At 47.4% G+C, this 12,617-nt stretch overlaps 1 protein-coding gene across 2 annotated transcripts in view; it reads left to right on the top strand.

The window, feature by feature from the left end:
* P2RX5 (purinergic receptor P2X 5) overlaps positions 1-12,617 on the top strand; it is a 354,731-nt gene that overhangs the window by 251,640 nt on the left and 90,474 nt on the right. For both annotated transcript variants that reach the window (XM_069615208.1, XM_069615207.1), the window contains exon 5: positions 2,114-2,210. In XM_069615208.1, coding sequence (XP_069471309.1) covers positions 2,114-2,210 — 97 coding nt within the window. The remainder of the gene's footprint in view (positions 1-2,113; positions 2,211-12,617) is intronic.

The following is a 12,617-nucleotide window of genomic DNA, read 5'->3' as shown; positions in this document are numbered from 1 at the left end:
TTGTGCGAGGCATATGCCTATCCCATGCCTACACAACAGCCAACTAGAGTTTGCCAAAGTTTGGAGTGAATGGAAGTGACTGCCGCCAGGTGATACTGGCAACTTCAAAGTGTATTGAGTTTAAGGTGCAGGTATGGGCTTGCTCAAAGTAATGCATTTCTGTTTTTTCAATTACAGTTACTTACCAATAAAATTATGAATTAAGAGAAAAGATGCAGTAATTTAAGATGAACATTAAACTGTCACCTGTCATAGGTGGATTACCGTCCTGTACTATTCATGTAGGAAAGTTAAAATTGGGCCTAATGACAATGTATAGAGCCCTATGGAGTTCAAATTGTTTTGTCAATCAAACTATGTTTAAACTATATTTATAATTGTGCATTTAAGTGTAAATGATGATTTGCAGATAACACTAATAAGCATGCTCTAAAGAGATGTGTGTCAAATAGTATCTTGTTTAATTCGCGTGGACAGTCCTCTCAAAGATTTCTATTTATGAATACATTGTTTTGATATTTCTGTCAGGAACGCATCTTGTGCCATTAGTTTATTGTTCCAGCCAATGTCTAGTCGGGCCACAGTTCAAAACATTGCAAACCAAAGGTCAAGCCCGGAGCTGTCCTGAATTGACCCGCCTCCAAAACCATTACCCCATCTGTCCCGCCATCCCACGCCTTCCTTTTTGGATGCAGTCTGAGTACCACTTGTTCCTTTTTTTTCCTTTTCCACCACTGCAGCCCTTATCTGCCACCATGCACTCTTTTGCCTTGGCCTCCAGATTGAAAGGCCAAGATTAGGAACTCTCTCTCTCTTTGCCGCCCTCCCCTCGCTCCGCCCAGTGGTCGAAGTGTACGAAAAGTAGTGGAACTATGTTCCCTGCTGGCCTGCCCCCGCGCCCCTCAAACCCTATTGCCACGCCCCCTCCCTCGAGCAATACAAACCCCCAAACAGACGTAGCTGCTATTTCTTCCTACACTTTTATGTTAAAACAAAATCATTCCAGAACGGTTCTTTTTCAAAGTATAGGAATGGTAAAACTTAATTAAAAAAAGTAGAGGAGCACCACTCCCAAGCGCGTCCGCTCACTTTGACCACTGGCAGGTTATAATCCTGGAGTGATACTGGCAAAATGCATGTGCCCTGTGCCCTGCGCCCTCGGGGAGCACAGAACGATGGTCTGGAGGGTTGCCCAGAGCCACTCCAGAGGTTACGATTAATTCGAAACCTTCCGGCCGTCCCCTCTTTTGCTTTGCTGTAGCCTGTGCGAGATTAAGCCTCTAGAATGGAATCAGACAAGCAGGCTAGGGCCACGATGTGCCACCCACCGCCAGTCCCATAAAGTCTCTTGTAAAGGCAGGTGCTCTCAAAGCCTGACCGTCCTGCCACCGAAGCACCTTCCAGTGAAAGAGATGAAGAGGGGTACACCTGGTAGCCCCCCCTGCTATCCTTTCTATTGCTGACTACAGAAGTGTGGTCCCAGGTAAATGTATCCATCAGGGAGGCCCTCGGTAATCAAGGGGGTGGGGGAGGGGGCATTCCCGGGTCCTCTCTGCCCACGTCACCCTGTCAATGTGTTTCCTTATATCAGACCCAGTTTCTCTTCACTGCAATCTCCCTTTTTCCATTTGTAGCCATGTATTTTCCACCCCCCAACTTCGATCTCATATCCAAAGTATGAAAACGTGAAGACCACCCAAATGCGAGCATCAGAGACAGAGTATGTTAGAAATAGGGAAGTACCAGGTTAAAGGGGACACACTTTGTATCGAAGAGGTTTACGCCTGGAGCTTGATTGAGCAAGAGTTTAAAGTATAGTAAAGAGCAAAGGAAGAAGGGGCGGGTCACGCATATAACAACAGATAATGTTAGTTTTCAAAGACTGACACATCACTGCTGCTTCACCAACAGCAATCTATCGAAAGGTATACCATTAAACCCCCACACCCAATCGCACCATCTCCCCATCTCCCACCCTACGCCACCACTCGCTGCTAAGCCAAAGCAGAAAAGCATTTGGAAATTGACATACAACCCATGGGCACCCTCCCGCTACTCTGCACGGTACCACGGATCAGAGCATGCATGTTAATGGGACTCCTCTACTTTCTAGGCGTGAAAACGGGGCGCTGCATGAAGACCAGCGTGAATGGCACCGGGACCTGTGAAATCTTTGCCTGGTGCCCCGTGGAGAAGAAGCAGAAGCCCAAGTAAGTTGACCATCTCCCACAGTGAAGCAGCTATTACTGTATTAAGATATATCATTGCGGTATTCAGAGAAGTTGCATACAAGAAACCCGTAATGGTCCTACGTTGGAGCGCCTGGAGACCGCCTTTGGCTGGTAGCGGTGCGCGGTATAAATCAACATAATATAACATTGCTATTCGAGGCGTGTAATGGCACGAGAGCCCACACGTCCAGAAGTGGCTTAGTTTATAAATGTCACCCGGAATCCGGACATGTCACTATAGCAGGAGTCGTCAATCTTTGGTTCTCCTGATGTTTTGGACTCCAACTCTCATGGTCCCTAGCCAGCATTGTTAATTCAGTGGGATCGTGGGACTTGTAGTCCAAAACATCTGCTGAACTAAAGGTTGCAGACACCTGCGCTATAGGACAGAAAATTAGGATAACTGTTATGTTACACTTTGTGGGGGTGTACAGGTGTTATCAAGTTTTTCGATCATGGCTAATTTTTTAATTTAGGGGGAAGGTGGAATCCCCATGAACTATGCCTCAAAATGAAATAGCACATCCTCCACCACTTACTTCACCTTAGCGTGATCTCCACTTCTTCGCGACTGGGCCCGGGTTGGCCCATGTTTATGAGGGGGGGGGGGGGAGTGATTTTTTTCTAGCATCACCGTAATCTATAAAGAGGCCTCATGACTGCCATCACTGTGAACATGTGCCAAACTCCACGGGAGAGTCATGGTTCCTGTAGGAGGTGTCCCTTTGATGAGGGTTTCGGATCATGGCTAGGACCGTGGTGAATGATGCCGGGGAATGCTGCACAGCAGTAAACGCAGAAATTAGTGTAGGCATCGACCAATCAAGGAAGCAGGAAATGGGCAGGGTGCCTCAAATGCTTTCTTATGTGCTATGCTCACACACATTCCCTGTTCCCCTCTCATTCATTCTTTACAGGTGCCCTGCTGCCAACATTCAAAATCCAATATCACGCAACCAATCAACTTTAAAATATAGGAATACCTCAATTGCATACCGATAACCTTCATCACACACACAGTCCTTATCTTCTTAATTAAATTCTTAATTATGCGATAGTGAATCCATAGCCAGATGGCGACCAACCACCCCTGCCTGGTAGATGAGCATTGGCAACACCAACAGTTGGAGCTTCATTATACATTGCAAAAAGAGTTTTGTGCACAGCAGTGTGCCGAAGTCTTTTCTCTATATCTATTATTAATGTACGGTGAATGCATAAACAAACTTACACACCATTTTGCATGTTTGCATTCATTATTGATATGTAGGGCCTATTTAAATAACTGTGGTACATGCATAGTGGATTGGGCTAGCCGGATCGCTCACCATCGCTTCTCATAGGTCACCAAACAATTGGTCGAAAAAAATTGGTCGACTGGACAAATGGTTGAACCAATTTGGTCGAAAACCAAATGGTTTAATTTTTTAATTTTTTTTATTTTCACCCATTTTTTTTGGGAGGGGGTCCCCCCCAACCACCTTTTTTTCTAAAAAACCCTTTTTTTTTAAACAAAAACCCGAAAAAAAAATATATAATTAAAAAAAAAATTCGACCATTTGGTTTTCGACGAAATTGCGTCAACCAAATGTCCTCCGATCAGTTTTCAGTCGACCAAATGTCTGGACACCCTTCTCATACACACCAACTTTCTGGAATGCTGTACTTACTCCCACAAAGGCTGGCAGCTGTGCCTCGGTTTATACCTTTTGACTGAAATCAAAATTCCTCAGCAATGCCAGGACTAGGATGTACCCGATCCTTGTTACTTCTTTGACTTCCAATTGCCTAACGCTCCATGGCCCCACTTCATGCTCATGTGTTCCCCCTCTTTTCCTCACGAGGCTCCTATGCTGTGCATTTTCTAGTGGCTTCTGGTCTCTAATAGTTTGGTTGATGGTGAAGACATGGGCAAAGGTTTCAAATTCGTCACCAACACCTGAAAGATCAGGCCAGACCAACATGGTGGCGGTACTGTCCCATGGCCTAACCATTTGTGTTCCCAGTCAAGGTCTTCTTGCACCGCAGCCTGCAATGTGCGCTGACTGCATTTCCCCTTTGCTACTGTCCACACGTCCCTCTTTCCCGCCGAAGTCCTGTCACCGCTCCATCTCTAAATTTCCTTAACTTTGGAGTGCAAGTCATAGGACGCCACTGGTCTGTGCGCAGATGTGTGCAGTGCACTTGGGAAGTGTAGTGATCTGCATAGTATCTTCTCTCTAAATACCCTCATGTTTCTTATGACCTGTTTTCGGGATCCCTGACATCTCCTCAATCCTAGGTTTACACCGACGGAACCGCTCTCTACCTCCAATATAGGACATCCCCTTGCGTCGGGTCATCTATAATGAGACGGCTTCCATGACAGGGTGGCTGCTGGGCTTTCGACACATAAGGAGAGGGGAGGCTGGATTGGCTCTGGGGGGGGTTCTTTATAGCTCATCCAGGGGTCGCATTAAAGAGCAATGGCTTATCCTGGTCTTCAGAGTCACCCAGTCTCCTTCCAGGACCACCTAGAAGTGACTCCAACACAGCACCCAGGGGCCAATTTTTGTCCCCCTCGTTTTGTTTAGCTTTACATAGAGCCACTCTGGCCATGCAGATGCCTCTGTGATATCGATCTACTAGTATGAGTTCATCACACACTGAGGTGCAGGCTCGGGCTGGCCTATAGGACATTAGGCCCATGGCCGAACTAAAAAAGAAAAAACAATGCAGGTGTGCTCCAGTTTTTTTGGTCAAAGTGGCCCACTTTTTTGATCAGTTTGATGAGTTAATTCACTCTGTGGCTAGTGTCGCTGAATAAATATTCTTTAAAATGCACAATGTGCATCACACTTAATAAAAAAAACTCACCCCTTGGTTACTATTCAAACAGTGTCACAAACTGAATGAATAGCCATTTGCGACTGTGGGCCACTTTTTCATTGGTGCTCGAGACAATTGTATGGCCCAGTCCGACCCTGCTGAGGTGCCCTCTCAGAGGGATGCCCGCTAACCGGGGGACTACCTCAGGGTCATGGGGGACTGGATGTCTCTTCACTGCCTGAAGACCAAGCCAAATAGAACAGATTTGTGTTGCCTGCACCATCTAATCATGTATGCATATATTTTCTATGTAAAGGTCTTTGAATAAAAGTGCTATATAAATGACAAGTTATTGTAATCTTGTTCTTATGCCCCTCGACAAATGGTGCCCTCATTTTCATCTTCTTTGGGCATATCCCTGCTTTTGTTCTTCTGCCCAGCGCTGGCCAATGGGCCGGCTCTCGCCGGATCCAAGATCCAGCATTAGATCTGTAGCCGGATCTCGTGAATCCGGCTTGCCTCTGCCTCAGCCCTGGCCAACAACCTACCCAAAGCCCTGTGAGAGAAAAAAATTCTCAATGTCCTTTGGTTCACTAATTGACTGTCAATTAGGGAATGAGGGACAGGGAGAAACGTTTTGCTGCGCCCAATAAAGAATTACTCAGCGCCAGGCCACACACAATACAAGAACAGCAGGGGATCCATTCACAGGAACAAACACACACACACCGCGTCCCCTGCTGTTCCTGCATTGCGTGTGGCCTGACGCGTTGCTCTTCACCAATAGCCAGTGCTGGAAATGGAAAAAATCTGGTGGGGGATCCCACAAGGCCAGGGATGGGGGCAGAGTTTTGGGGGTGGGCAGTGTCTGAGTGGGCGGGGTTTAGAGGGGCGGAGCTGGCATGTGACCTCTGATCAAAGGAAATGTCCAAAATAATAGTTTAAAACAGCACAATTTCTTTCATGCTACTTCTTTTTCAAGCTATATATCAATTTCACTTTAAACCACTTGCATGGTGCTGGTGCACCCAAAATATGATATTATTACCACTCCCCACAAACCCCACATGCCAACCCCGCACCCTCCCACGCACAATACAAACCCCAAAACACATGTGCCTGCTAGGGTGGCCAATTGTCCCGGATTTCGCGGGATTGTCCCGCAATTAGGGACTCTGTCCTACAGTTTGCAGAGTGGCTGTGCAGGACGCAGTTTCATCGGGACAACCTGCCTCCAGCACAGCCACTCTGCCAACTGAAGTGGCCATGTGCACTCCATGGCGCTGCCGCCTGCTGCTTTCTTTCTCTGGGCAGCTCTGCAGCCCCTGCTCCTTTTGAGCCTGCAGGTCAAGCTGCTAACACTCTGACACCTGGCTTCATTCAAATGCTAATGCTTTATTCCTGGGGTCCTCATGGTCATGTCTGCAGTTAAAAACGTGACCATCACCTCCCAAAGACAAACCCTTTGCATTTCAATTAAACCAGGAATTAAGAGCCATTAAAAATATTTACATTAAAAAAGGGCTGGTCAAATGTGAATGACATGATGTCATCACTGTGGGCAAGTGTCCTGAGAAAGAGTATCAAAGAGTTGGCCACCCTAGTGCCTGCTGTTTACGGAAAGTTCAGTGCAGTGCACTAAAAGTGCAAGTTTGAACTTCATCCTACACTATTTTAAAATGAAACTGTGCTGGGGCGGTTTCATTTAAAATAAAAGCATAGAAACCCTGAATTTTGCATTCAAAGCAATGCCCTGCGCGAGCACTGAGCACAAAGAGTGATCTACTCTGTGTGCACTGTCCTGGCACAGGGCAGATTAGATCTGCCGGGCCACGAGGGTGGGGGCTGTGCTGCTCGGAGCAGACTGCTCCGAGCAGCACAGCCCCCACCTTCGCGGGCCAGGCTGTGGTGCCTGCATGAAGAACTCGTCGTGAAAGGGCAGGGCAGCCTTCCTTAAGAAGATCTGTTCAGGTGTCCTGCTGTTGTGGATACGTAGGGGGGTGAAGCCAGAAGAGCGCTAATGGCGGCAATGAGCTGCTCCGCCCCCCTACGCCATGCCATTGCGGGATTATTTATTATTTTTTTTTTTCTCTCCTCGAAACCCAGCTGGAGAGCATGGGTTTGGTGTTTGGGCGGCTGACTCTGGCCGGATCCGGCTTCACATCTCGTGACGGATCTCGGATCCGGCGAGAGCCGGCCCAATGACCAGCACTGCCAATAGCAAATAATGGGCGCTTTGCATCCAGCCCAGGTCACTAGCATGCAAACGTATCGGTCTGATACTTAAGTTTTCATGGCATTGAGATGGAGGCAAAGCGCCCTTTGATGCTCACCTGCAGCTCTGGCCGATGCACCAGCTCCCTCGTTGCTAGGGGGGGGGGCTGTAGGGGGCGCAGTGCTCCCACTGGTACTATCTGTGGAGGGCCAGAAGGGCTGGGAATTCACATGCCAGTATTGCTACTCTCAGAGCCCAGCAAGACTGGAAAATGAGGTCACCTGTGTCGGTGAGTCAAGTGTCAGTCTGGTGTTTATGAAAGGGGAGCAGTACTGAAGGAGGGGTTACAATGATATGCTTGTCAAACTGCTTAATCACAAATAAATGCGTCTGTTCTGCTGACAGCAGTTATTAGGAAAGTAAACTGTGGGTTCACTTTTTGATTTTCACAGCAGGGGCAGAAATAATCCAGTCCTGAATATGCGAACGCGACCAACCCAACCCATGCCCTGGCCAAACACATTTTATAGCACTTGTTTTTTTTAATAAGAAATTGCAAAAAGTAATATGATTATCAACCGGTTTTTAACATATGACCTCTACGCAACGGTCACTCAACCTGCTGAGCTACCCTGCTATTCTTCTACTGTAGACCTGTTTATGGATCCCTTAATGTAATAAACATTGCTGCATTACCAATAGTATTTTGGGTGCAGCACTGCCATGGAAGTTATTTAAATCGGAACTGATGGACAGTGTGGAGTTAGGAAAGAAGCAGCATGACAGATATCGCACCATTTTTTAACTATTACTTTGAACATTTCCTTGAAGCGGAGTTCAACAGCAGGCCCGCCCCCTCGGAACTCCGCCCCCTCCAAGCCCCACCCCCACCCTTGTGGGATCCCCGTCACATTTTTTCCATTTCTACCACTGCCTCCTCGCCCTCTTTGGCTTTCTCTCTCGATGTTTCTTTCAACTTTTAGACCTGTATTGCCAATCTGAGGCGGTGCTCAGTTGTCTGTTAAAATAACCCAAGGTAAATTATGTAAGCTGTAATGGAGAAAAAGGTTACGTAAAAAAACAAAATGAGCCTTTAGTCTTCAGCATTAAAAAGAAATGGATCCGCAATGAAAAGTGGAGATATCGGCTTAAAACGGAAATGTTAGATGAAACGGGTGGGCACACACGTACACACCCAACATGCCAAAGCCAGGCCTTAAACAACTCAATTTCAAATAATGTTGTAATGCTGTCAAAACGTTGCGAACCACTATACCCTATGCAGCGAACCCCAAATCGAATTGCCATTTGTTGGCTTTAGGATAAGCTCTCGGGAGTATCGATCAGCGGCCAGGGGTGGACTGGCCTATAGGGAACGCTGGAGATTTCCCAGTGGGCCTCTGCACCCTGGGCCTCTTTTCTGTGGTATTTCCAAATTGTCTCATAGGAAAAGCATTGGGCTTGCTGAAAATGTGTCATATGGGGCCAATTTGAACATCATTTCCAGGGCCTCTTTTGGTCCCCAGTAATTATTTCCAGGGCCTCTTTTAGTTCCCAGTCCAGCCCTGTCAGCTGCAACATGCTGGCCTTGAAACAAGATAACGCAGATCAGCACAGGGTCGATCCACGCTTGGAAACCTCTGCGTATTAAGTGGATTATAAATAACCAATTATAATTTAATGTATTCCTCTGACATAACTTATTTTGGGTAGCATAAGTATACTATTTTTGTCTGGTAGGCATATATTGGTTTGTACTTTTAGACTTTTGTGCAATGCCGCCTTTAGAAACGTTTAAACAGCAAAACTAAGTAACTACGAGGGAGGGGGCGGAATAGCACGTAGATAATTATTGAAGCAATGGGGCAGGGTAGTGCAAGGAAGTTGAGGAGAATGGTGTAAATATGAAGATGAAAGAGGCAAGTGATAAATAAAGCCCTGAGGGCAGTGCTTTAAGTGGGCCGGGCCCCGGCAGTCTCCAAAAAGTGAGGCTGACCAGGGGCACTGCCGGGGCCCCCTCAGTCCCACCACGCCATGGCAGGAGACATTATCCCACCACGGCCGTAGCCGCGACAGGAGATGTGCCCGCCATTTTAAAGTCAGGCAGCTGTGACTGATAGAAGTGCCATCTAGCCACAGCATCGCTGTTTCAGTGATGCTGTGGCTGGCTGGCACTTCAGTCAGTCACTGTGTGATGCTGGAAAGGCATTGGAGGGACAGGGCCTTCATGTACGTGTCCTGTACTCCCTTATGGGTGTTCTGTGTTGTTTTCTGCAAAGGAGTCCATGTGGGATTCCTGGCAGTGTAGCTCTTCCTCTTTTTGGTTGTGGTGAACAGAGGCCGTTGGGATACCCTTTTGGCACCCATGGGTGGGGGTACAACCCTGTACCCCTAGTGTAGGTTTTTGGGAACCTTTGTGGGTACCACAGAGCAGGTTATGGGTTGGTGGCAGCTCGATGCTGAATTTGACAGGTGCTCTGAGTATCCTCCGTTTTGGGATACCCAGGCCCTGCCATAGGTATCAGTGGATTCCTGATAGGAGACAAGATGGCCCCTGTGGCCTCTTGGTTTCTATTACCTGTTACCTTGTTTTCCCAAAGTCCTGGGAGGCCCTGACTCTGTCCCTTCCCCTGACTGGCTGTTGGGTGGAAGAACCATATATGGTATTGTGGGGAAGTCCAGGCCAGACTGGCTGGAGCCGGGTGAATGGAGTGTGTGACCAATATGCACTTCATGTTATGGGTGTCTGGTATCTGTGTGTGTGACACAAAGAATGAGACAGCCCTGCTCGAAACTGACATGAGGGTGGTGTGCTGAAAGTCTGGGTGCTTGCCCCAATCCACATTCCTTGTTGTGAGTGTCTGGATGGAAGAGAATGGCCTGAATGCACTGTCAGCCTGATTGGCTGCCGCCTGCATGAATGCCCTTCTGAATGATTGGCTGCCTGAGCCTGGCTCAGCAGTGTGAATGGGAGACAGAACAGTATATATGGGGACCTCTCACTTACCAGAATTGTTCAGAAGCTGAAGTCGAAATTTGATGCTTATCTTTGAAGCCCAGCTAGAGGGAGAAGGTTTTGCTGCTGCTTGCCGTCATCGAAATCCGAAAGCTGTTGTGTCTGTCAAGGACTAATCCAAGAGAGGACCTGGCTAGGAGACTTCTCCCTGAGCTACGAGGAAACGTTGTACAGAAAGCTAACCTTCACCAAGGCACCCTGGAAACCAGTCCCAAAAGACTGTCGAACGTAGATGGGTACCGCCGAGAAATCCTGAAGGGAAGCACCCAGACATCGAAGTCCATCATCGTCGACCAGAGTTCGCTGGAAGCCCGTCGAGTCGTGTTGCCCAGAAGCGGGGACAACTTGACGCTGTGCTGTTCAATGACCAAAGTCGCGCTGCTCCCCCTTTTGCCTAAGACATTTGAAATCGAAGGACTCCCTTCCCGCCGGAGAAAGTCGCGGTCGTCGAAGAGCCGTGGATAATATGCTGGTGGGTTTCCCTCCACCCGAAGTCCACAAAGACACAGACCAACGAAGATCCGAAAAGCCAGCTGTGGCCTAGTCCCGTCTATCGACACCAGCGCCGACACCTGCTGCCAGGCCTATATTCTTCATCGATCTGCTTTGCGGCAACAAACTCTTGTCATCGAGGTGCACCCCACGCCTCATCTTCACAGGACGTCCATGACCGATCATCGACAAGCACCTCGAAAGTCGAAGCTGCTCTCTCGACTACAGTGTTTACATTTTATTCGAGGAATCTCAATGCCCTGTGACTCTTGCTTTAAAGGGAGTTCACCAACGAGGGATCCGTTGACAAACCATCAAAGAACCTCTGCTAATTCTAAACTCAGGTACATTGGAGTAGTAGAACATTTTAGCAGGAAACAGGACTATTTCAAACATATATGTACTGGGCTTGTTGGTACACCTTATTGATAGGTTGCCCAGGTGGGGGGATACTCACACAAAACTGTTTCATGGTAGTGGGACAAACTATTCTGCCATTGTTTAACCTAACATGTCTTCTTTCCTATGTCTGATATTGATTCACATTACTGTTTGATTTGCATGCCATTGAAACTGTCAGCAGTTGGTGCATTTTAAAGGAGTCAAGAGTGAACTGTGGTACCACATAGACATTTTACATATTTACCATATTAGATTTGCCAAAGCACAAAGTGTGTTATTAATTGTGTATATATATATATATGTGTGAACCTTATTTATATAAAGAACTGTGTTATCACATAACATAGTGTGTGGACATTCCTTTGTGGGGGCTTGGGGACTACACTGTATAGAATTTATTTTTTATATGTTCATGTATTTTGCTAATTCTTAATAAATTGGTTAAAAAAAAATACACTGTACTTAAGAACCAGCCCGCATCACCTACTGAGAGTTTAATCCTTGATTTCTCATCCATATCTACCCTATAGAGAATCTTGGCTGGGGTGCTCTGTGCTTCTATTCTGCCATATAGAGGGTAGGAGTACATATACCCCCCCTCCAGTCTTTACACACTGTAACTTCCTCTTGTGACCCCTCCTGTGAGCGGTCACAAGAGGAAGTTATGGTCCCTTTGTTTCCGCTCCCCAGCTCACTGACCCTTGGCGAACCTGTGGGCTCGGTGATCTAATCTGGAGATTAGGTCATGGAGACCCGGGTTCGCATAGGGTCAAAGACGCGTCGGGCTCGGTGATCTATCTGCTCTGCAGAGCAGAGCACCGATCACCGAGCCCGAGGTGTCTTTGGCCGATGGCAAAGCTTTATAAAAGATGGCTTGAATTGTGTACTTTTCGAGCCATCTTTTATAAACATAGAAATATAAAAGATGGCTTGAAAAGTACAGTGAGGTACGCATACAAATATATAAATGTGTCATACATTTATATATTTGTTTGCGCACCTTACTATGGTTTGTGCCCTTTTCAGGCCATGCCCATCATGGATGCCACATCCCCAAAGGAGACCCTCCTCAATGTCTTACCCCACTCTAAGTACTGTCTGAGGGGCACTGTAAAAGAATGGAGTGGGGAGTAGCGGTGCAGACGTTAGGTAATGCAGAACGGGGGGGCGAGAGAGGGGATGGGGAGGATGGTGGGGGCGACAAGAGAGGGTGTGAGGGAGGGCCACAGAGGAAGGATAATAAGGTTCATGAAGGGAAAGGAATCCTCATGAAGTGAAGGGGGGACAGGGATCCGCGGCTGTGAGACAGGGGGGTGGTATGTGCATAGTAATTTAAGTCTTTGCAGACATAAAGGTGGGAGGAAAGGGGGCGCGCTGAATGGAACATGCACGTGGAAGCACAGTGAGGGGGCCGCCACGGAGAAGGACAAATGAAACGGTTGCTAGAGGGGGT

This window comes from Ambystoma mexicanum, chromosome 9 (genome assembly GCF_040938575.1).
Source record: "Ambystoma mexicanum isolate Mex_15411 chromosome 9, UKY_AmexF1_1, whole genome shotgun sequence".
Lineage (NCBI taxonomy): Eukaryota > Metazoa > Chordata > Amphibia > Caudata > Ambystomatidae > Ambystoma > Ambystoma mexicanum.
The sequence above is the reverse complement of the archived record's forward strand: the minus strand, read 5'-3'. Positions and strand labels throughout refer to the sequence as shown.